A 22,421-nucleotide genomic window follows, 5' to 3' on the forward strand; every position below is an offset into this window, starting at 1 on the left:
CACAGAATTTTCATCTTCTTGGAAGTGATTTCATGAGTGTCTTCCTAAAGACCTTCAACTGCACACATATTTTAAACAATAAGACCTCATTAAACCTCCAACAAATAAAACCATATTCTACTCTCCTTCAATTATATATACTCTGCATCAACTCTGTACTTTTCAATGGACAAAATTACTGCCAACCAACTCCAGCTCAACTGACACCTCCTTCCCCTTTTAAGTGCTAGATGGAGGGTGAGGTTGTTAGTTCAAGAATTGTTGGGTCTGTGTAACTTACCAATAAAAAAAATGGACAAAATTTTTCTCCAAATCTGTTTGGAAGAATCTTTTCCAACCCATTATATGACAATTATCAATGTATATTTTAATCACATGACTCGTTAAATAATTTACACAAGGGAAAACTTAGATACAATTTCTTATATGTTATATTTTGGATAGAGGCATGATCAGTTTTCCGTTGCCTGCATTCAGATCTTGTTGTGATGATCTCAAGCTTAGCAATCATTCAAAATTAACACATTCAAACCTTGCCAACACTTTCAATATAGCATAATAAATTGCCGATTTTCCTAAAAACTTAAGCTATCAAAAAATGATGAATTTAATTATTTAGTCATAATTCTAACACTCCCCCTCATGTCTGGGCCTAAATTCCCCCTTAATAAGTGAGGTCCAACACGTGGTATTTTTAACAATTTAAATGGAAGGAGAGTGGAGTAAGAGATCAAACTCAAAACCTCCTACTTTGATATGATAATAAATTACCGATTATTCCAAAAACTTAAACTATTAGGAAACAGTGAATTTAATCATTTAACAATAATTCTAACATAGCATATTCCTAAGAGAGCAATAACAAGCAGAATAACAGATGGTAAAAAACTGAAAAAATATGTATTTGGACTGCATTTAAAAGAAAATGTGGGAGCAGCATGAAGTCAATTATATAACAAAAAGGTTAGTATTTAACAAATTTTGGTATATCCTAGAAGAAGGGTGTATTTCATATTTGCTAAAACGTCTTACCCAGAAAGAGCACATGGACAAGTGTAAAAGGACAGGAAAGTGGAGTTTAGAAAGTGGGAGGACTGAGGATAATGCACTTCATGTATGTGTGAAACCATGTTTGGTGAGCATACATCATAACAAAAGAAATTGTTTGATTATGCCTTAACTTTGTAGTTCATTCATCTTTCCCAACTTCCCACAAATGGAATGCCAAGAACCCGATTTGGTATTCCGCATAAGGGAGAGAATGAAAATTTGAAGATGAAATAAGATATGAAACTCTTAGTAGCTGAGGGTCGTGAAAAACTTCATCCCAATGCCTCTGACCTGCCAAGGTGTGCAACTGAAGGGATAACCCTGAGAACTTTCAACGAAATGATTTGACATTATCCTTCTCATCCATAGGGATGCAGAGTGATCCCAGCGATTAAGCTGAAGCAGGCAGTCACACAAGGTCTTCAAAAGCTTACCTGAAATTTGAAACTCACCTACAAAAGGGAAAAGGAGGAGAAGAGTAAGCAAGAAATTTAAAAATGGAAGTTTCTGTAGTTGGAAATGTAGCACTTACAGCAGCAAACCATCCCTTACATTTGTGGAAAAAGTTGGACATAACTAAACCGAGTATGACTGTAGTAGAAGAGTCAATCAGTATTGTCAATGGAGTGGAGTCACTCAAGTAAAGTGATGCATCTGCACCCAAAAGCCACACAGGAATTCTGCCTCAAAAAGCTGCAGGGAATCATGTCTGAGCTCATTTGCAAAGTAATTCCGCCGGCCTTATGAGTTATGACACCATAAATGCCATAACTGAACCCATAAGTGACTCAAAAATGAATCCGCTCCTTGATCTGTTGATCTAATGTGCTCAATGTAGTGTATATGAGGCTTCTTTGCGGGTGAGAAGAGTCCCCAGCAATAAAAACATTTTCCTGCCTCTCCACTTCAATCCAGCTGCATCCTGCTGGCTTTTTCAGATCTCGAGTCCTCATAAGCTTTCTTACTTCTATGACCCCATCCCATCTAGCATCTGCTGCATACAGGTTTGACATCACCACATAGTTCCCAATATTGTCAGCCTCAATTTCAAAAAGACGATCTGCCACAAGACGGCCCAGTTCCACCTCATGATGAGTCCTACAGGCACCTAGCAGTGTCCCCCACACAGTTGCATTAGCTTCAATGGGCATCCTAGCCACAAAAGAATATGCATCTTCTACCTTTCCACCTCGAGCGAGGAGATCCACCACACAGGCATACTGTTCCATTGTTGGCTTTAACCCATGGATATTCTCTATTGAATTGAATATCTTTAACCCTTCATTTACAAGGCCAGAATGACTACAAGCAGATAAAACAGCAGTGATGATAACATGATCAGGCTTTACACATAACTCAAGCATATTAGAGAAAACCATAAGTGCTTCCTCTCCCATACCATGCATGGCATACCCACTAACCATAGCTGTAAACATAACCAGATCCTTATGGGAGCTTGACTGAAAAAGCTTATAAGCATACTTTATAGCACCACATTTTGCATATGCATCTAATAAAGTTCCCTTCAAGTGGACATCCACAAAACAAGCTCTAACTGCATATCCGTGACACTGCTTCAGAAAGTGACCTGAGGACATTTGAGCACATACCGGAAGGAAGCTCATGATTGTCACTGCATCAGGCTTCATTCCTCGAGCTTGTAACTCCTGAAGCACATTGAGAGCTTGAACAGGAGAATCATTTTCTGCATAAGCTCGAACCATTAGATTCCAGGTGGTGAGATCTGCATCAGACATCCCATTAAAAATCTTACATGCATCATCATGTAATCCACAAATGACATATCCTGAGATCATAGAGTTGCATGTGATCAAATTCCTTTTCTCTGACAAACTTTGGAAAATCTTGAATGCATATTCTATGTTACCACACTTGGCATATGCATCAAGCAATGCATTTCCAACGGTAGGTTCAACATCACCTTGTAATAAACTAGCCTTAATTGAATAGCAATGTGTTTCCTTAACCTTGTCTACTCTAAATACAGAAGTACAAAAATGAATTATGGTCAAGATAGTAATGGAATCAGGTTTAATTCCTTCATTGAGCATCCAGTTTAATAGGCCCAGAAATTGAGTATCATACTCACTCCCTACAGTGGCATCTAGCATAGAATTCCATGATATCAAGTCTCTCTCAGAATTCATCAAAAATGTCTGAAATGCTGCTTTTACGTGGTTGCATTTTGCATAGAAACTAACTAGGGCATTGCCCACTGTTGTATCCTCACATAGGTAAGGATGTCGAAGAATATAACCATGAATCTCTTTCCCCACATGTAGATTTTGTAAGTGTGCACAAGCAGGAAGAATGCTAACAACAGTTACAGAATCTGGCCCAGTCACCTCTAAAGAGAGTAATTCACGAAACAGGTCCAAAGCTTTCAACCACTCACCATGTGATGCATATCCTGCGATTATGGCATTCCATGAAACCAAATCTCTTGATATCATATTCCGGAACAATGACTCCGCTTCTTCCATCCATCCAACTCTTAAGTAGAAGCTCACTAAAGCATTGCAGACAGAAACATCTGCTAGCAATTCAGTCCGCCGCTGTACATAACAATGTATCTCTCTACCAAAGCAGTAGGGAACATCCTTATCTAAAAAAGCACAAACAGGCAGAATATTTGCAATTGTTGCATAATTCGGTTCTATTGGTCCTTTCAACATCCATCTGAACAATTCGAGCGCATCAACCATGATCTTATTCTCGACAAACCCTGCAATAATTGCATTCCACGAAACAACATCTTTGTGATTGATGCTAGTAAACACAGCATATGCATCCTTGCATACTAGCCCGCATTTGGCATACAATGATACCAACGAATTCCCAACAAGGGTATCTGTTTCCCATCCAGATTTAATCACATAAGAGTGCACACTCTTCCCTGCATATAAATTCAGTAAGCGAGCACACACAGGTAGAGTGATTGCGATGGTGATAGGGTTAGGTTTAGCCTCGCCACTTGAGTGCATTGCAAAAAACAATTTCATCACCTCAGCATCACATATTCGGGAACCGGAAAATCCAGACAGTACAATGTTCCAATTGACAGGATCAGAGCTACCCATCTGACCAAAAAGTCTCTGACAATCATCAAGCTCACCACTTTTGGCGTACAAGTTAAGCAATGCTTTAGACACAGAGTGGCAGGAAAGATGACCCTGCTTCACAACATGACCATGAAGAACCTTCCCCAATTTGATAGCCAAGAGGGCAGTGCAGGATTTAAGAATGGCTGCAAAGACTTGGTGATCAGGTTTGTAGCCTGACGAACATCGTACATTTTGAAGGAAAATAGACAAAGCTTCATTGTGCCTGGATTCTACACAATAGTTCCTGATTATGGTGCTCCATGTTCTAAAATCCAGGTGAATCATATCCTCATACAGTTTCAAAAAATCAGAATCATTTATGCAGCAAAACAACTTGTTATTCGTGGTGTTCAAACACTGAATCAAATAGACCCCATTCAGGAAAATGCACCTCTAACAATCATTTCCTCATACACCTTTCGTGCATATTCGAATAATTACTTCGAGTCCGAAATTACTGATTCAGAGAGATCTAATTTTCACTAAAAAAACCAAAAACGCGTTCTGGGTCTTCTTTCTTTGCTATGATCAGTGAAGCAATCGTTGAAAAAATAAACAGGAGTAGTTGGATTAATATTCAAGGCTGTGACTTTGCTTGTAAAAACAAGTGCTCAATGGGAATGAAGTGGCGGGAAAGTGAAAGAGGTACCTGAATCCATTTCAATTGAAATAAGAACCGTTGGATCCGTTTGTTTCTTTGAAATTTTTGATATCATCACCATCTATAAATGTGTGGGATTATGTTTTCTGTTACTAGCTCGCTTCAGCTACTAACGTCAACGTACTATTTAAATTAAGCTAAAATACAAAATTGACCCTCTAAGTTTTTTCAGATTTTATGCCAGTCCTTTAATTTTGAATTTTTTTATTTCAGTATTTTAACTTTCAATTTTATTCAATTAAGACATTTCCATCCATTTTTGTTATATGTGATGGTTAATTTTTTTAAATTTTTTTTCAAAATTTTTAAATTAAAAGAATTAAACTAATGATTGAAAAATATTTTTTGGAATTTTTTTTCAAAATTTTTTAATAAAAGTTGATGGAAAGACCTTAATTTAATAAATTTGAAACTTAGATAATTAAAATGAATGAAAGCAAAGTTAGAAAACTAAAATGAAACCAGAAAACACTTAAAGGATTAGTTTCGTATTTTAACCTTTAAATTAAAACTATTCCTTTCCTTTTTTTTTTTCATTATTATTCTTAATTTCTATCTTCCATGAATGCCCTTAGCTCTAGTATGTTTGGCGACAAATTTACAATGGAAGTGCCTAAGAGCATCTCCAATAGGCTCTCTAAAGCCTAATTTGGAGAGCAAACACTCTAAAAAAGCCCTCCAACAGCCTCTCTATATCCTAATTTTTTTTTTTTGACTCATAAACAGTAGCTCATCAAGTCTGATGAGCTACTGTTCATTCTTCAAATTTTTTTTTTATTATAATAATAAGGTATTGAATAAAAAAATGTTTGAAGATGTGTAGTTGTTAAAAAAAGAATAAAGAATAAATGATGAAATAATATTTAAATGAGATAGAGAAAATGATAGAGAGTCTGTTGGAAAGTATATTTGAAAAAGTAAGTAGGTAAAAGGTAAAATGCATTATTCACTTTCCAAACAGACAAAAATTTGAAGAGACTATTGGAGATGTTCTGAGAGCCAAGCCCATTCTTGCTCACCATGCAAAGGGACATTTTGGTACTAGCAAATTATCCCGACGATTATAACTTATAAATACAATACCATTAATTCCAGTACTCCTTTTGCCTACTATTCAGATTTCTTCGTCTTTCCATCAACATCATTTTTCTCACATTGCTTAGATCTTCAGACCAAGGTGCGACTCATTTTCTCATTTTGTTCTCTGTTGTGTGCCATATTCTTTTTCATAGTCTAAATAATCCACATGGTAAAAACATCATTTTCTCATTTTGTTCTTTGTTGTGTGACATATTCTCTGTGTGACATATTTATAATCCATATGGTAAAACAATCTGTGTTTCATCTTAGTATACATAATTTTATGGTAATAGTACGTATTTGACCAGTTGAAATGGGAGATAAACGGTTTGTTAATCAAGGAGGAAAAAATGTGGAAGCAAAGATCAAGAACTTTGTGGCTCAAAGAGGGGGATCAGAACACAAATTTTTTTCACAATCGGGCATCTCACAGATATAAGAGGAATAGGATTGAGGAGTTGAAAAATGAAGCAGGGGTAGTATGCACCAACGAAGAGGAGATTTCAGATATGTTGATTGACTACTACCAACAATTATTTACAACGGCCTCACCAACACGTATGGAGGAAGTTCTGAGGGTAGTACCTTCTATCATCACGGAAGAACAAAATGCCATGCTAGCTGCTGAATTTGTTAGGGCTGAAATTGATGAAGCACTATAATAGATGGAACCATTAAAGGCACCAGGACCTGATAGTTTACCCCCTTTGTTTTACCAAAAGTTCTGGAATACTATTGGAGACGATGTCTCAGCTGCTATCCTAAATTGCTTAAACTCAGGTTTTATTCCTCCCTCTATTAATCGCACTTTCATTACTTTAATCCCCAAAGTAAAAAGCCCTACTGTAGTTTCTGAATTTCATCCCATATCCCTTTGCAATGTCATATATAAATTAGCTTCAAAGGTTATTGCAAATAGACTTAAAAAAGTCCTGCCACATCTGATTTCTGAGTCACAAAGTGCATTCCAATCCAATAAGGCTATTTCAGATAATATTTTGGTGGCCTTTGAATTATTACATCATATGAAGACACAAAAATCAAAGACAGTAGATTTCATGACCTTAAAGCTAGACATGAGTAAAGCATATGATAGAGTGGAGTGGAGATTTTTGATTGAAATCATGAAAAAAAATGGGTTTTTGCGATGCTTGGGTGACTCTCATATATGAATGTATCAGCACGGTGTCTTATTCAATCTTAGTTAATGGGGAACCCAAAGGCGAAATCTCTCCAACTAGGAGAATTCGTCAGGGAGGCCCATTATCACCATATCTTTTCTTATTGTGCTCGGAGGGGTTGAATAGAATGATCCAACAAGCTGCAAGGGATAATGTTATTCGGGGTTTTTCCTTATGTAAAAATGGCCCAAAGATTACTAACCTATTTTTTACAGATGATACTTTGTTGTTTTGCTGAGCAAGGATGGAGGATTTGCAAGCCATCCAACACATCCTATCGTTATATGAAGGGGCATCCGGTCAACAAATAAACTGGGAGAAGACAACCATTTTCTTTAGCAAAGCAGTGTCTGAAGAAAAGAAGAGAGATATTCTAAGCTTCTTAGGAGTTCCAGAAATCAAGGAATATGAAAAATACCTTGGTTTGCCGGCTGTTGTTGGGAAAAATAAAAAGACAAGTCTTAATTATATCAAAGAGAGGGTGTGGCAAAGCTTCAAGATTGGAAGGAAAAGCTCCTATCTCAAGCAGGGAGAGAGATTTTGCTCAAGGCGGTGGTACAAGCTATCCCTACATTTGCAATGAGTTGTTTCAAGTTGCCGGTGGGTTTGTGCAAGGATATTGAAATGCAAATTAGAAAATTTTGGTGGGGTGAACGTGGTAGTTAAAGAAAAATTCATTGAAAGAGTTGGGAAGTCTTATGTAAACCGAAAGAGGAGGGAGGTATGGGGTTCAAAGATTTGGTGAGACTCAATGAGGCTATGCTTGCCAAACAAATATGGAGGCTACAAACAGATAGAAATTCTCTTTTGTTTAAGGTTTTCAGCACAAAATATTTCCCCACAGGTTCGGTATTGGAGGCAAAAAGCAAGAAGGGCTCCTTTGCTTGGCAGAGTATTCTTAAAGCAAAGCATGTCATTGAGAAGGGGATGTTATGGAGGGTTGGTGATGGGTCACAGATTAGGGTGTTCAAGGATAGCTGGATTCCGGGCTGTTTTCCAACCAAGGCAATACCACTCACGCAAGAGTGTAAAGATGACTCCACAGTTAGTTCACTAATAGACCAGACAATAATGGAATGGAATGGACAGTTGATTGACCAGAAAATTTCTCCATACTTGGCTCAGAGAATCAAGGCTATCCCACTTTGCAAAACGCCACAGGCAGATTGCACCATATGACCACGGAGTCGGGATGGAAATTATTCAGTAAAGACAGGGTATCAACTATTAGGTGAGCTGGAGAACAGGGAGGCTGCTTCGGGGTTAAACACTGCTAATTCGAGGAATTTTTGGAAATGGATGTGGAGCTTTCAAATCCCTAATAAGATAAAACATTTTGGCTGGCGTGCATGCACTGAATCACTCCCAACACTGGCAAACTTGCATCAGCAAAAAGTGATAGGGTCACCGTTATGTAGCAACTGCGACAAAGCAAGTGAAACGGTCCACCACGCTCTTTGGGACTGTGATAAAGTGTTGGGTTGTTGGGGTCACAGGTTCAAGAAATTAAGAAGCCATGATCAGAGTATGGGTTCCTTTGTAGACTTGGTTTTCTCGGCAAGGCAGCAGGAAGAAAATATGGAGTTATTCATGGTTGTCGCGTGGTTAATATGGAACAGACGTAACAAAATGCACTTTAACGAGCAGCACCTACCTCCTGAAAAGATCCTTGATGCGGCAACAGCACTGCTCATTGAGTTCCACGAAAATTCAGTTGGCAGACTCGAGAGAAAACTGGCTCAGACACAGCGCTAGGTACCACCAGCTGCAGGAATGTATAAGGTGAATTATGATGGTGCTTATTTCGTAGATGAAGAGAAAGTAGGGATTGGTGTTGTGGTGCAGAATGATCTGGGTCAAGTTATGGGCTCACTAGCAGAAAAAATTGAAATGCCGTCGACTGTGGAAGTCCTTGAGGCAATGGCAGCAAGGAGAGCGATGTTATTCATGGAAGAGTTGGGCTTGAGACATGCGGTATTTGAAGGAGACTCGGTGCTTGTGGTAAAAGCACTAGTGGGTCACTGTCCAGACCGGTCTAGTATTGGTCATATTATAAAAGACTGTAAGTCTTTAAGGGGTTTGTTCCAAACTTGTTCTTTCTCTCATGTTAGGCGACAGGGCAACGGAGTTGCTCATGCTTTAGTTAGGAGAGCTAGAAAGTCTTTTCCTTTATCTGTTTGGATGGAATTTGTTCCACCCAACATTACCTTTCTAGTTTATGTTGATGTAACTTCATAATTTTTCCACTCATTAATAAAGTGGATCCTTTTTTTCTTAAAAAAAAAAAAAAACTATTGGAATTTTTGGAATTTTTATTACTAAAATTAACATTTACATATGTTTCATCTTTTATGTTAACTTGTTAATTGTTTGTATGGCTTGTACTGAATGTTTCCTTTCTATATTATTCTAAACGGATTTTTTTTCCATTTAACACCATTTTAGGAAGAATTTCGTTAGTTAGCAGGTTTCCAAAACTATTTAAAAAAACTAACATCTTGAGTCTTAGAGACTTGAGTTCAATGTAAAAATCGAGCCTAAAACACTCGAGTTCCAAGTTGATATGGAAAAAATTACCCACGTGGAACTCGAGTCTGAAATACTTGAGTTCCATATAGCTAAAATAAAACAAAAGAATAAGGCATACAGAGTACAGACCACAGAGTGTGAAGAAGAAGAAGAAGAAAGAAGATGATGCTTTGAGATAACAAGGCATCTGATCCAACTTCGTTTAGGCCAAGCCCAGTAGCCACCACCACCGCCTAGCTGCCACTTAGAGCTCTGCTGGACACCAACTCTCCATTCTCCCTTCTCATCACCGCCACCGCCGATTGCTTTGAAAGCGATTGCCTGAGAGAAGATGAGAGCGTGGAATTGGGATTAGGATTAGGGTTTGGTTCTTGTTTTGTTGTTGTTGTTTTGTGGGTTTGTTGTTGAGAGGAGGTGAGTGTGTGGGCTTGGGATTAGGATTGGAGTTTGGTCTGGGTTTGAGAGAAGATGAGAGAGCATGGGTATTATGTTTTGGGTTTTATTTAGGGATCTCGAGTCTTTAAAACTTGAGTTCCAAATGGACAAATTTTCCACCTCAGCTCTGCTAGCACATTGAACTCAAGTCTCTACAACTCGAGTTGCTACAGTGAACTTGAGTCTAAGAGACTCAAGATGTTAGTTTCCTAAATAATTCGGAAACTATGCTAACTAATGAAATTGTTAGCATTTTGGTGTTAAATTGCAAAAAATCTCATTCTAAACACCTTGCTATAAACAACCATTTATGAGGATTTTGTCTCCCTTGAGCAGAGAAAATGAGGAATAATTGGAAAGTAGCAGTAGGAAGCATAGATGTAGATTCGGGTTCGGGTGCGGGTGCGAGTGCGGTGCAGCGACATGACAATTTTTGAAAAAATAAAATACGAGTGCGGCTGGATACGTTTATTAATAAATATATTTTTATTTTTATTTTCTATATATTGTTAAGCATTTTTTTTCATATTATGGTAAACATATAGCAATTTAAGAGCATTAGTAGATAATAAAGTGAGAGATGGAAGGAGTCTGAAGGAGAGCTCGTCTGCTGGAGCCATGGGTTAGAGAGAGAGAGTGGAGATAGAGAGAATAAGAGAGACTTTGAGATGATTTTAGGATTATTTATTTAAAGTAGGTTGTCAAAATAGTGTATTTTGATGAATTATTTTATGCTTTTTTTAAAACAATTATTTTGGCTTATACTGGATCGATTTGGGCCTGTTTTGGCCCATTTTGGACCGGATCGAGCCGAATAGGAAATGAAAAAAAAAAGTTCGGCCATAGATATGCGTGCATCCACGTCCATGCCTGCACGACGCGTCCATATGTATCCGACTCGGATGCACCAGCCCAATCGGCACACCTATGCTTCCTCGACCATTACAGCCTTTGTTACTTCAACTAGCACCATCGAAAGTTTTATTCTTGCAGGCTATGGATTTTTCTATAACAAAGTCATTAATAGCCTAGAATCCATAAAAGAGCACTTAGAAACTTCAATTGATTCTCGAATGCAATCAATGGAGTCTAGTTTGAGCAACAATGCATCTTCTCTGGACAAGTTGAAGTCCTTTGTAGGCAGGATTGAACAGATGGTGAAGGAGAACACCAACAAGAAGAAGTAGAGACTTGATTTCAAGGGCATCTGTCTACTAAATCCTTTGTAAAAGACTTTATTTTCTCTATTAGTGATGCAACCTTTTTTCTTTTCCCCATATTTAATGTTTGCAATTAGAATTAGAACGTAGATCCAAGAAAAGTTTAACTTGGCCCTTTTTTTTTTTCCTGATATGTGTTGATGCGTCCAGATGGTGCAAGAGGAATTATTTTAGCATTAACTCTGTTTCCTTTATGTATAAAGAAAGGGTCATTCTACCGTACGGTACTTATATAAATCTAAACCATTAATTTAGTGTTCTTTTTTTCCTCACTTAACCCTATCTTCTTTAAAGAAAATATTATCCAAAAATATTTTTGAATTTGCTATTATAAATTGTTCATTTTAATGGCAAGGAGCCTTTGGCTTGTGTTCTCTTTCTGTTTGATTATTATGCCTTCTTTATTTTATGTGGGAGACAAAGTTGATAAAGGCCGGTATCATATAATTTGTTATTCTCTCATTCTTTGTGGCCTAAAAATAGAACAAGAGCGAACAAGAAATAGTTATAATCTTAAAAGAAGAGTTAGGAGAGGAAAAGTGAGTCTCACTCAATACCTTGAGTCTCAGGAAAACCAAGATATGACAAGACTACTCAACTTTACTAGAACTCAAGAGAGGGGAAGAGAGGGGTTTTTTTTTTTTTTTTTTTTTTTTTTCTTATAATGAAGAAGAGGGTGAGTTTATATAGTAGTGGTTGAAAAAATATAAATGGAAAGCCATTTAATGAAGGTTGACAAAGAATCATGAACTTAGACCTCATTTTAGCCTTTGGGAAAATCTGGTGCATTAAATGGAAAGATTGGTGGGAATGAGGAGTAAGGCAAAATTCGGTTTTACCATAGTTACTGTAACAGCTTGTAGAGCCAATTTCGAAAAATCATATCTGACTCAATTCTGATCGGAATTGTCTCGTTCTTATGCTCAAATTGAAGCCCCAGGTGTCTAGTTTCTGGGAAAATTAACCTCATTCACAGATTCAAAATATTCTGAGAGATATGGATGAAATGGTGAGCAGAGGTCATTTGTTAGAAAATGGGTTCAACACAATTAACATTAATATGTCCTAAATTAGCTCCCAATTAATATTAAATGACTCCAATCACTCCCATTTCAGACTTAATTGGTTCCAAATTTACTCTAATTAAAAGATAATTGCACAAATTATTCATTGAATAGTTAATGTTTAACTATCTAGTTAATTAGGTGTGTGCAACCCTACCATAAAATGTAGTCCTAACCAATCAAATTATGACACATCATCGATCTCAAATTGATTATACTTATAACCAATTAAAATTAATTGTTCATAATCACATATAGTCGAACTCAATTTGTGATGGTGCATTTCAACCATTAAAACTTGATTTGATGATAACTTTCAATCTGGTGGTCCGATTTGGGCTTATGACCAGTCGATTTGATCGTTACAACATCAAGATCATTTTGGTGAAATGAGAGTAAGGATCTAATGACCAAAATCAAGATACATATTTCCAATGTGAAATTACTCTTTTACCCTCCATGTGAGGTTAAATATGGGTTGTAAAATAGGATGTCAACATGATGTTGATTTTCTCTTATTAGAATTAGAAGAAGATATCACCTACGGTGGACAAGGAGGTCTCATAGTTGGTCTTGCAGTGGCAACATCAGGTTGTGTAGGCTTCATTGAATCCATGACCTAGTACCACACAAAACAAATCAATCATTAAACAATGCATTCACAAAACTATTAAAAAATGAGACTAAAGTTTTCAAATGCTATACAACTTTATTGGTATGTTTTGTTTATCACCATACAGATATAATAATGAAAAAGAAAAAAAGAAAAGACAATAAAGAAGCTATATACTCTAAAAATAGATAGAATTTTTTACATGAAACATACCAAAATGACCAATGAATGTTGTATCAATTAGAATAGCAATGGGATCAGCAACTACAGCAAGGGCAGCAGGGAATGCAATGCCTAGAATCTCCCAACCAAGTACATCCAACTTAAAAACGCTTCTGGAATCACATTTTGGAACTAAGAATTAGTTCACAGAAACATTATAGGTAGAGGTTTCTCTGACATGCATAAAAAGACATGATAATTAACATGACAGGAACTATCAACCTTTAATGGATGAGTAAATGCTGCCTATAAATAAAAGAGTGAACAAGACAAAAAGCTATTGAATCCTTAGCTGTGAATGTATTGTCTTGAAATACTTTCTCAACTTAACAAATGATTTAATGCCACTAACCAAACAACTCTGATAAAATATGTCTAAACAAATACATGAATTGCATTATATTCAAAGCTGAGTGTACAAAATGCAACCGATAACAAACCAATGTCTGCACATAACATCAAGCATGTAACAAAGAACACTAAACCAAAGAAAATAAACACAATAGTCTATAGACAATTTAAAAACATAGCAAATTGACCTTAGTTTATTAGTTCCCATGAACAAAACCTCAGCAAAAACAACAAACCAATGTCAGCTCATAACATTAAGCACACAACAAAGAACACTAAACCAAAGAAAATAAACACAATAGTCTATAGACAAGTTAAAAACATAGCAAATTGATCTTAATTTAGTAGTTCCCATGAACAAAACCTTAGCAAAAACAACAAGCCAATGTCAGCACATAACATCAAGCACACAACAAAGAACACTAAACCAAAGAAAATAAACACAATAGTCTATAGACCAGTTTAAAACCAATGTGAACCAAGAAACCCTTTTAACCAAAGCAAGCCCAAAAATCTAATCAAGACCCTTGTCTTTACCTGGACCCGATGAAGAAATTGGAAAGCAGATAAAAACAGAGCAATGTGAACCATAATTAACACATAATAATTAAACCACTACCTCGAAGCCCAAAATCAGTAAAACAATAAAAACCCATTAACCAATGCAAACCCAGAAACCTAAGAAGCAAATAAAAGCAATGTGAACCATAATTAACACATAATAATTGAACCACAACTTTCAATCCTAGAATAAGTAAAACAACAAAAACCCATTAACCGAAACAAAGCTAGAAACCTAAGAACCAACTAAAAACAGAGTAATGTGAACAAAAATTAACACACACAAACCACAACCCTCCAAGCCCAAAATCAGTAAAACAAACAAAAATCCACTAACCAAAACAAAAACAAGAACCCAAAAGAATTGAAAAAGAAAGCAAACCTTGGATGAGCAATTTCTGAGTGGTTTCATTAGTTAAAAGGGCAGAGGAGCATAGCTCTTTGGTTAAAAACTTGGGGAAAAAAAATCGAAATGGGTCCTTAAAAAAACTAGTTTTGCTGCCTATGAGTACGATTCAAGCCAAACCCACATCACAAAATGCAAGAAAATCAAACCCAAATAGGATATTCACATAGAATAAAACCCAAAATCTGAAAGTATTAAAAACCCAACTAAATTAACAAAGAGAAAGATGACTTACACACGTAAAGATAGAACAACAAAGAGTCGTCTGTGATGTTTTGTGAGATTGAGACTTGGGAGAGTAGCTAAGGGAGGTGGAGAGCTAAGGGAGGCAAAGAGAAACCAACAAAGAGTAGGTTTTTTAAAAAAAAAAAAAAATTGGGTTCGGAAGTAACGTATTTATATGACCTGACACCAACTCGACATCGACTTGAACCCGAAAATAACCCTAAATTAACACCAGAAACCCGACCCAAATATTCTCAGATCTGCCCAAAACCTATCAGGTCGGGTCGGTCAGTCAGGTTTTCAGGTGGGCCGGATCCTTTGCTCAGTCTTAGATATATCTATCGAGGTCTCAATAGCTGCTCGACAGAAATATCTATGGAGATCTACGAAATCAGAATTTCCAAATCTGATTTTTGACCCACGCTTATGTATTTGTATAAGATTTCTTTTCTCACAATCCTAGACATCTATAAGGCTTATTTTAGAGGCTGTCACATAAGAGAATATAAAGAGAACACATGCAAAAAGTGATTGAGTGCCTTATTCTCTTTGAAAGAAGCTACTGCTTCTTTGCGCCTTAGAGTTTTGTAACAAAGTGCTTCTTGATCTTTATTGTTGATGAAGTGAATAACTTTGCAGCCAACAACATCTTCAAGTTGCTGAAGTGAGTCACGTACTAGGAGCCGTGCATCATTGATTAGTTACGTACTAGGATTTGTGCAAAAGGGTGGTGTTCATATGTTGAAGAGTTTAGAGGTTTTGAAGTGGTAGAAGGTTTCTACTGTAAGTTTATCTACGAGGATTGTAGAGTCTATGGATAAAGATTTTGTACTAGATCTGAAACTTCTCTTTACTATAGTGAATTGCTTTTTGGGAAGGTTTTTCCTCAGGTTTTTTACTGTGAAACTAGTTTGTTTCATTGGTTTTCTTGAGTCATCATATATTGTCTTATTTACTATTCCGCTATGCATGATATTGATGTTAGTTTGTTTTAACAAGGTTTATTCATAATAAATCTAATTAACAACTTGATTTTAAAACTTATTAATTTTATCAACCGGAGTCTAAATTTCTTAACAATTTAAAAAAAAAAAAAAAAAGATCTTTCTTTAAAGTTACATAAATTAACAATAACAAAGTGTTAATCCCAAAAAGATTACTTAACTCATTCATTTACACTTATAGTATATGTTTTATATACTTATAGAATTAGAAATAGAACGCACTTTTTGACAATTTTTTTTCAATGGTTTTCAAATTGATTTATAAACAAAATTTAGATGACACATATATATATATATGTATATATATATATATATTTATATATATATATTGTTGATGGCACGATTCCAATTAAAGCAGTTGAATATTCTCACAATATTTTTTATGGTAAATAAAAAAAGTAATTTTTAGTAGTAGGTTCACCACCTATAAAAAAAAAAATTTAATATAAGTTTTATAAATTTTAATATAATTAACCCAACAACAACAAGTTCAAAGAAGACAAGAAAAGAGGATTGCAAGTCATTTCCACACCACTGGTGCTGTTTTGTCTCTTGTGTCCATGTCCTATCCATTCAGAAATCACAAACCTTTTCCAAAACCACACATATTATATTTCAAAAAAAAAAAAAAAACCACACATATTATTCTCCCACCATGTCCATCACATTAAAAAAACAAACAAAATGTTCCTACCAATACACAGTACTATATAATAACATTTATTATTATATAATACTGTACCTCATCACAGTCCCAAATTTAAAAATTAAAAAAAAAAAATCCCAAAAAAAGAAAAAAATTAGAATAAACAAAAACAAAATTTGGAATTTGGAAAATGTTAGCGAATGAGTCGGATGTTGGTGGGCGTGGCTCCTCCTTATCAAACTACGATCTTCCCGAGGAGGTCTTGCAAATTCTGCCCTCCGATCCTTTCGAACAGCTCGATGTGGCCCGCAAAATCACATCCATCGCCCTCTCGACACGTGTCTCCGCCCTCGAATCTGAGTCGTCCACTCTCCGCGCCAAGCTCGCCGACAAGGACTCTCTCATCGCCCAACTCCAATCCCAGGTCGAGTCGCTCGACGCCTCCCTCTCCGATGTCTCCGATAAACTCGCCCAAGCCGACCTCGACAAGGTCCGACCCGACCCGACCCGAACATATTCTTCCGCAACTCAATTTTTTGTTAACTTTTTTTTGGTTTTTGGGTGTTTGTAGGAGAGGTTGGTGAAAGAGAACGCTTTGCTTTCAAACACGGTGAAGAAGCTTAACCGAGATGTCTCCAAGGTACTGAGTTCTAACTTCTAACTACTAACTACTTCATGTAACTGCTTTAAACGGTTTCGTTGTTTTTGTATAATTATTGGTTTTCTTTAAAAGCTTTAATAATTAGTAATAAATTTTAAAATGTTCAATTTCGTTTAATTGAAGAGAAAAATATGGTTGCAAGATTTGTGAGGGCATTGATTAGATGTTGTTATTATTATTTCAGCTGTTAAATGGTGAAATTGAAACTTTAACTTCTATTCATAAAGAATGCAAATTTTTTAACCAAGAAATGCTTTGAGTTGAATTTTTTTTTTTTTTTTTACTGTACAGTGCTTTATAGTGGTCTGTCAAGTATGAAATCTTTCTCATAAATCTAAAAGAGAAATGTGTGTGTGGATAAGTTAACTATTTATAGTCATGTGATTGATTAAAAAGGCAAGACTTACTAAATTCAACAAAGTTGTTTACCAACCAATACAACACAACCATTTTGGTTTATTGACTTACTAGCCATTGCACTTCCTTGTAACGACACGAGCAATTTCTGAAAAATTATAACATAAAATGGCCAATATGACACTGATATGACATAGATCAGACACCCTAATTGAAGTGTCCATGCTTCCTAGGTTACAACTTTCCAAGGTCACGTGATTGAATTTCATTATGGAACCTAAAATACAACACATAAGAAATTGTATCTAAGTTTTCCCTTCTATAAATTATTTAACTAGTCATGTGATTAAAATATATGTAGATGATTGTCATGTAATGAGTTGGAAAAGATTCCTCCAAAATTTTGACTTTTTTTATTTATTGGTAAGTTACACAAACTTTATGGTTCTTGAACCCACAACCTCACCCTCACTCTCAATTTAGTACTTAAAAGGGGGAGAAGGTGTCCGTTGAGCTAGAGCTCATTGGCAGAAATTTTGTCCGTTGAAAAAAAAGTACAGAGTTGATACAGAGTATATATAATTGAAGGAGAGTAGAATGTGGTGTTATTGTTGGAGGTCGGGGTCTTATTGTTTCGAATGTGTGTGCAGTTGGAGGTCTTTAGGAAGACACTCATGAAATCACTTCAAGAGGATGATGAAAATCCTGTGAGTAATCTTCTCTCAGCATTCCCAAGTTTTATAAAGAAGTTTTTGTCTATTTTAAAGTAGCAATTTCATGAACACTAGCCGAATGTGTTAGTATATTCTGGTTGGTGTTGTGTCAGCACTAAATCTGGTATTTCCTACAGGCAGGAGCTCCAGAGGTTGTTGCTAATTTACAAAGCCATTCAAGTATATCTTCCACATCGCAGATTGGAGGTCCTCTATATTACTTGCATTCCTTTTTCGTATTGATTTTTATTCAAACTAGTGGATTCTAGGTGATCTATTTGCATATCATGTTGATAAATGTCCCAACAGTGTGCACATGGAAAAGAAACTTACTGATTAATGGGTATTAATTCCTGCAGAGGAATCTTTTGGGCCTGAAACACTTGGCCTTTATGGCCAAGTGGAAAGAGCCCTTTTTAAAAGGGTGAGGTCTAAACTAATCAACCTGTTAAGGAGTAGATTTTGGGGGGTGAGGGAGGACCAGCTACGCATATTATTGCCATCTAATCTAAATGAAAAATGAAAACAAGTGAATTTAATTCATCCAAAGCCATAGGTTTCTTGAATTCCTTTGTGAAATTTTGCAATATCTCATATGACTGAAATAAATTGGAAGTTATTAAATATGTCTGTTTAACATTTGAATGTGCTCCAAAACATACTGCATTTTTTTTTGGTGGGTTGAAAATGCTTGCTCTTGAAACTTACACCAATGTTTTCATCCTAATGCTATGCAATGACTTGTCAAACATTTTAAAGTAAAGTGTTTGATTCAAATTATGGTATATAATTGTATCCATGCCACCATTAATCTGAAAGAGACTGTCTATTTTGTTTCAGAAGATGATGCCACATTTCCACCTCCTAGATTCCCTTCAGTCCGGAGTGAGACGTCTGAAGTAGGATATTCATTTGCAGAGGATCATGAGACAGATGGTATGTGCATGTTAAAAAGGATGCATTCTAATATAAGACTTTCTTCCCTTAGGCAATTGGAATAAGTGTATTGCATGAATTAATGCATCGTATGCAGCCCATATGTTGTATTGCTTATGGATTTAAAACCCTGCAACTGAGCTTGTCAGTACTAACCTTAATTTTGTTGCTTGCTAACCCTTGCAGCCTTAAGACCTCGTATATCTCATGGCCTCCTGTTAGCATCCCAAACTAGCACACCTCGGCTTACTCCTCCAGGTTCCCCTCCTATCTTCTCTGCGTCAGTGTCCCCAACAGTAACATCTAAACCTGTATCCCCAAGGCGACATTCAATGTCATTTTCATCATCAAGAGGCCTGTTTGATGATCGGTCTTCAATGTTTTCTTCTGTGCACTCGAGCCATCACAGTTCTGTATCAAGCTCTGACACAGGATCACAAACTGGTACCTCTTTCATACCCATGGACCTGTGTAAGAAGATTGCGTATGGAAATTATTTATTGGGTATTTAACCTGTTTCACTTGTCCTCATTTTCATCTGTTTCAGGAAGAACGCGGGTTGATGGGAAAGAGTTCTTCCGCCAAGTAAGGTAAAGGCACAGAGCTTTTAGATCCAGAATCGTGGAAGTAACTTTTTAAAAAACACATTTGTGTCTAAATTATGCAAAAATCAAGAATTCATATAATGAGTTCACACATCCATTTTGTGGCTAAAATGGTGCTTCTTTTGGCAATGTAATTCCATAAATGCAACATTTTGCAGCTTTCTTGCAATCCTGAGGTGGACCAAACTTTTAAGTCCTTTGGTAACCCAAAGGTTTTCATTCAATTTGGTAACCCAAACTTCCCAAAGGTTTTCATTCAAACAAAATATCTGGATATAGGGAATAACAATTATTCATACCATTGAATTTTGATTCAAATAAATGTAACATGGCAAATCACGAGCTATGGTAAATTTTAATTTAACTTTAACATGATAAATCATGAGCCATGGCAAAAAATTTCACCTCCTTTCCTATCATGCATAGCTTTTCCCATTCTCAACTCAAGTAGATTTTCTTATTTCTATTAAGTAATCTTGAAAACCAAGCAATAGCAGTCTTGGAACCCCAAAAATGAATTTTGTGTTAATGTGCTTATGATTTGGTTCTTGGCTTCTTGCCATTGAGCTTTGTCTCAAATGGTGCCTCCACCTCTTAAAGGAATAATGTTAAGGATGAAATTGTGGGTTCAAGATGCATCAGGTGAATTTTTTTTCAATAAAAGAAAAAGGTTCTAGGCTTTTCAAATAAAGTAGCTGTTCATCTGATCCCTTCCCTTCATTTCATCAGGAGCCGTTTGTCTTATGAGCAATTTGGTGCCTTTCTTGCAAATGTTAAGGAATTGAATGCGCACAAGCAAACCAAAGAGGTACGTGCTCTTTCCATTTTTCTTCTTGTTAACAACACTTTATGAAGTGTCCAACATCTATTTATATATCTGGAATATTTCAGGAGACTCTACAGAAGGCTGATGAGATCTTTGGCCAAGAGAACAAGGACCTTTATGCTATATTTGAGGGATTGATTACTCGCAATGTCCACTGAAATTGTGAGCCCAACAGTGGAATTGTAATTACATTTTGTAAGCACTGCTGTTTATTATAATAGGTTTTCTTAGCAGTTTTTACTCTATATATTAAACACTAATTCAAAGTGTAATGAAACTATTCTTTGAACTCCTGTTCAATTGCATACCCGGTTGTGAATTTGCATGTTATTGTGATAAATGACTAGTTCTGAAACTTTAGTTGTTTAGGATATTGTCCTTTGGGTCATTATACCAAGAAGAATACACATCACTAAACTAAAGTAATATATGTTGCGAGCACTATAAAGTTTAGGTGCCTGGCATCATCGTAGCAATGTGATTCAGGATATTTTTTGTGTTTTTGTGTCTGATAAAAATTGCCTCATATTTAGAAGTATCCTCTTAACTCAGTCAATGCTCTTCCAGAGTTCCTATACATGTGGCTGCTAGATCAACAATAGGTAAACTCAGAAATCTAACAACATCTGACCTCAGTTTTGTTGCAAAATTTTCTTTTCCAAGATGAGCAAAATCCCACTCAAGGTTATCCTTCAACATTTGATGGACTTTGACGTGCTAATATCATCGGATGACTATTTCTTCAAGTCATGAACTAGTCAGTTGGATACCAATTCTAAGATGGTAATATATTTTACTTACGCTATATTGGCTCAGACACAAACAATTCCTCACATGCAGTTTAAAATAGTGAGATCTGGCCTTTAAGGTAGGCCTTTTCTCTTCTTCAAGAAAGGCTTTTTGGCAATGCACTTCTTCTGTGACATGGGTGTGTGCATAATCCAGCTAGATAAACCGGAAACAAATTAATTTCTTTATTTGGGTTGGCAGTTTTGATATATTGATGGAAAATGAAAAGTTATTATAGATTTTTTTTTTTCTTTTTTTTGGAGAAGTTATTACAGATTTTAAAATATTTACAAATTGATGTGACAATGAGTGTGATCGGTGGACTTTGACATTCTAATAAATGAATGCTTAAATTAGTTTTTTGTAATTAGTGATATAACATCACTCAAAATTGAAATTGACATCTTTCTAAGTGGGTTTAGATTTAGCTTTTTTTAGCCCCACAAAATTAAGGATTAGATTTTAGATTTGTAAGGATAATTTTTTGGTGAAGTTTTTGAAATTCTCTCAATCAATTTTTGAAATGGATGGATTAAATTTTGCTACATTATTAATAATTTAAATAGATACTAAAATAGTTAATCACATGGTAAAATTCAATCCACTAATTTTACAATGAAAATGATTTTAGGAAGTTTGTGGTAGATTTTACCTAAGAATCTTAGAAATCCTAATTCCAAAATCCTTGGTGCTGAGCAAATTACCAAATGAGAGAGAGAAAAAACAAACAAAAGACAATAAATATAAAAAAGAAAAAGAAAAATGTTAACGAATACCTTAAGGACATTGGTTTAGAAATTTTTTTTTTAAAATTTTTATAGGAAAAAAAACAAGTGATTTTTTGATAGCTTTTTATATTCCCTATCAAAATGGTATTAAAACTTTCCTATAATGGTCAACTAATAAATGTCTTAAGGGCACCTGTTAACGGACCCAAAAAAAGAAAATAAAAGAAAGATCAGCCTTGAATAATCATGGATAAGGATTTTGGTATTCCTAACACCTTGGATCCAGTAAACATGGCAGTGACAACTGAATAAGGATTTTTGAATAAGAATTCTTTGTACCACTTTTTGTGTCTCGCTTTATATTCTACCAATTATAACTTATCATGAATTTGTTTGACTTTTCTTAAAAAATAACCAATATTTAAAATTAAAA

The 22,421-nt window shown here is 35.7% G+C and overlaps 4 protein-coding genes across 5 annotated transcripts; 3 read left to right on the forward strand and 1 right to left on the reverse strand.

The window, feature by feature from the left end:
- Positions 1-887: 887 nt before the first annotated feature.
- Positions 888-4,918, reverse strand: LOC115993911 (putative pentatricopeptide repeat-containing protein At5g08490). Its single transcript, XM_031117899.1, has 2 exons — positions 1,603-4,918; positions 888-1,502 (listed from the first exon to the last, which is right to left on the reverse strand). Exon 1 carries the CDS (start codon positions 4,458-4,460, stop codon positions 1,839-1,841), a length of 2,622 nt encoding a protein of 873 aa, XP_030973759.1. The 5' UTR covers positions 4,461-4,918; the 3' UTR covers positions 888-1,502; positions 1,603-1,838.
- A 3,478-nt stretch (positions 4,919-8,396) lies between these two features.
- Positions 8,397-8,852, forward strand: LOC115949731. Its single transcript, XM_031067020.1, has one exon. The coding sequence runs from the start codon at positions 8,397-8,399 to the stop codon at positions 8,850-8,852; it is 456 nt and encodes a 151-aa protein (XP_030922880.1).
- Positions 8,853-8,870: 18 nt separating this feature from the next.
- Positions 8,871-9,335, forward strand: LOC115949732. Its single transcript, XM_031067021.1, has one exon. It carries the CDS (start codon positions 8,871-8,873, stop codon positions 9,333-9,335), a length of 465 nt encoding a protein of 154 aa, XP_030922881.1.
- Positions 9,336-16,488: 7,153 nt separating this feature from the next.
- LOC115950622 (uncharacterized protein At4g15545) lies at positions 16,489-20,792 on the forward strand. Of its 2 annotated transcripts, none has more exons than XM_031067833.1 (9): positions 16,489-16,863; positions 16,945-17,013; positions 18,042-18,098; positions 18,242-18,311; positions 18,945-19,040; positions 19,227-19,484; positions 19,588-19,630; positions 20,375-20,453; positions 20,537-20,792. In XM_031067833.1, exons 1-9 carry the CDS (start codon positions 16,564-16,566, stop codon positions 20,627-20,629), a joined length of 1,065 nt encoding a protein of 354 aa, XP_030923693.1. In that variant the 5' UTR covers positions 16,489-16,563; the 3' UTR covers positions 20,630-20,792. The 2 variants fall into 2 exon arrangements, with proteins under 2 accessions (XP_030923693.1, XP_030923694.1); XM_031067834.1 differs by having other exon boundaries at positions 18,948-19,040.
- The last annotated feature ends 1,629 nt before the right edge of the window (positions 20,793-22,421 follow it).

Source organism: Quercus lobata, chromosome 6 (assembly GCF_001633185.2).
Source record: "Quercus lobata isolate SW786 chromosome 6, ValleyOak3.0 Primary Assembly, whole genome shotgun sequence".
Lineage (NCBI taxonomy): Eukaryota > Viridiplantae > Streptophyta > Magnoliopsida > Fagales > Fagaceae > Quercus > Quercus lobata.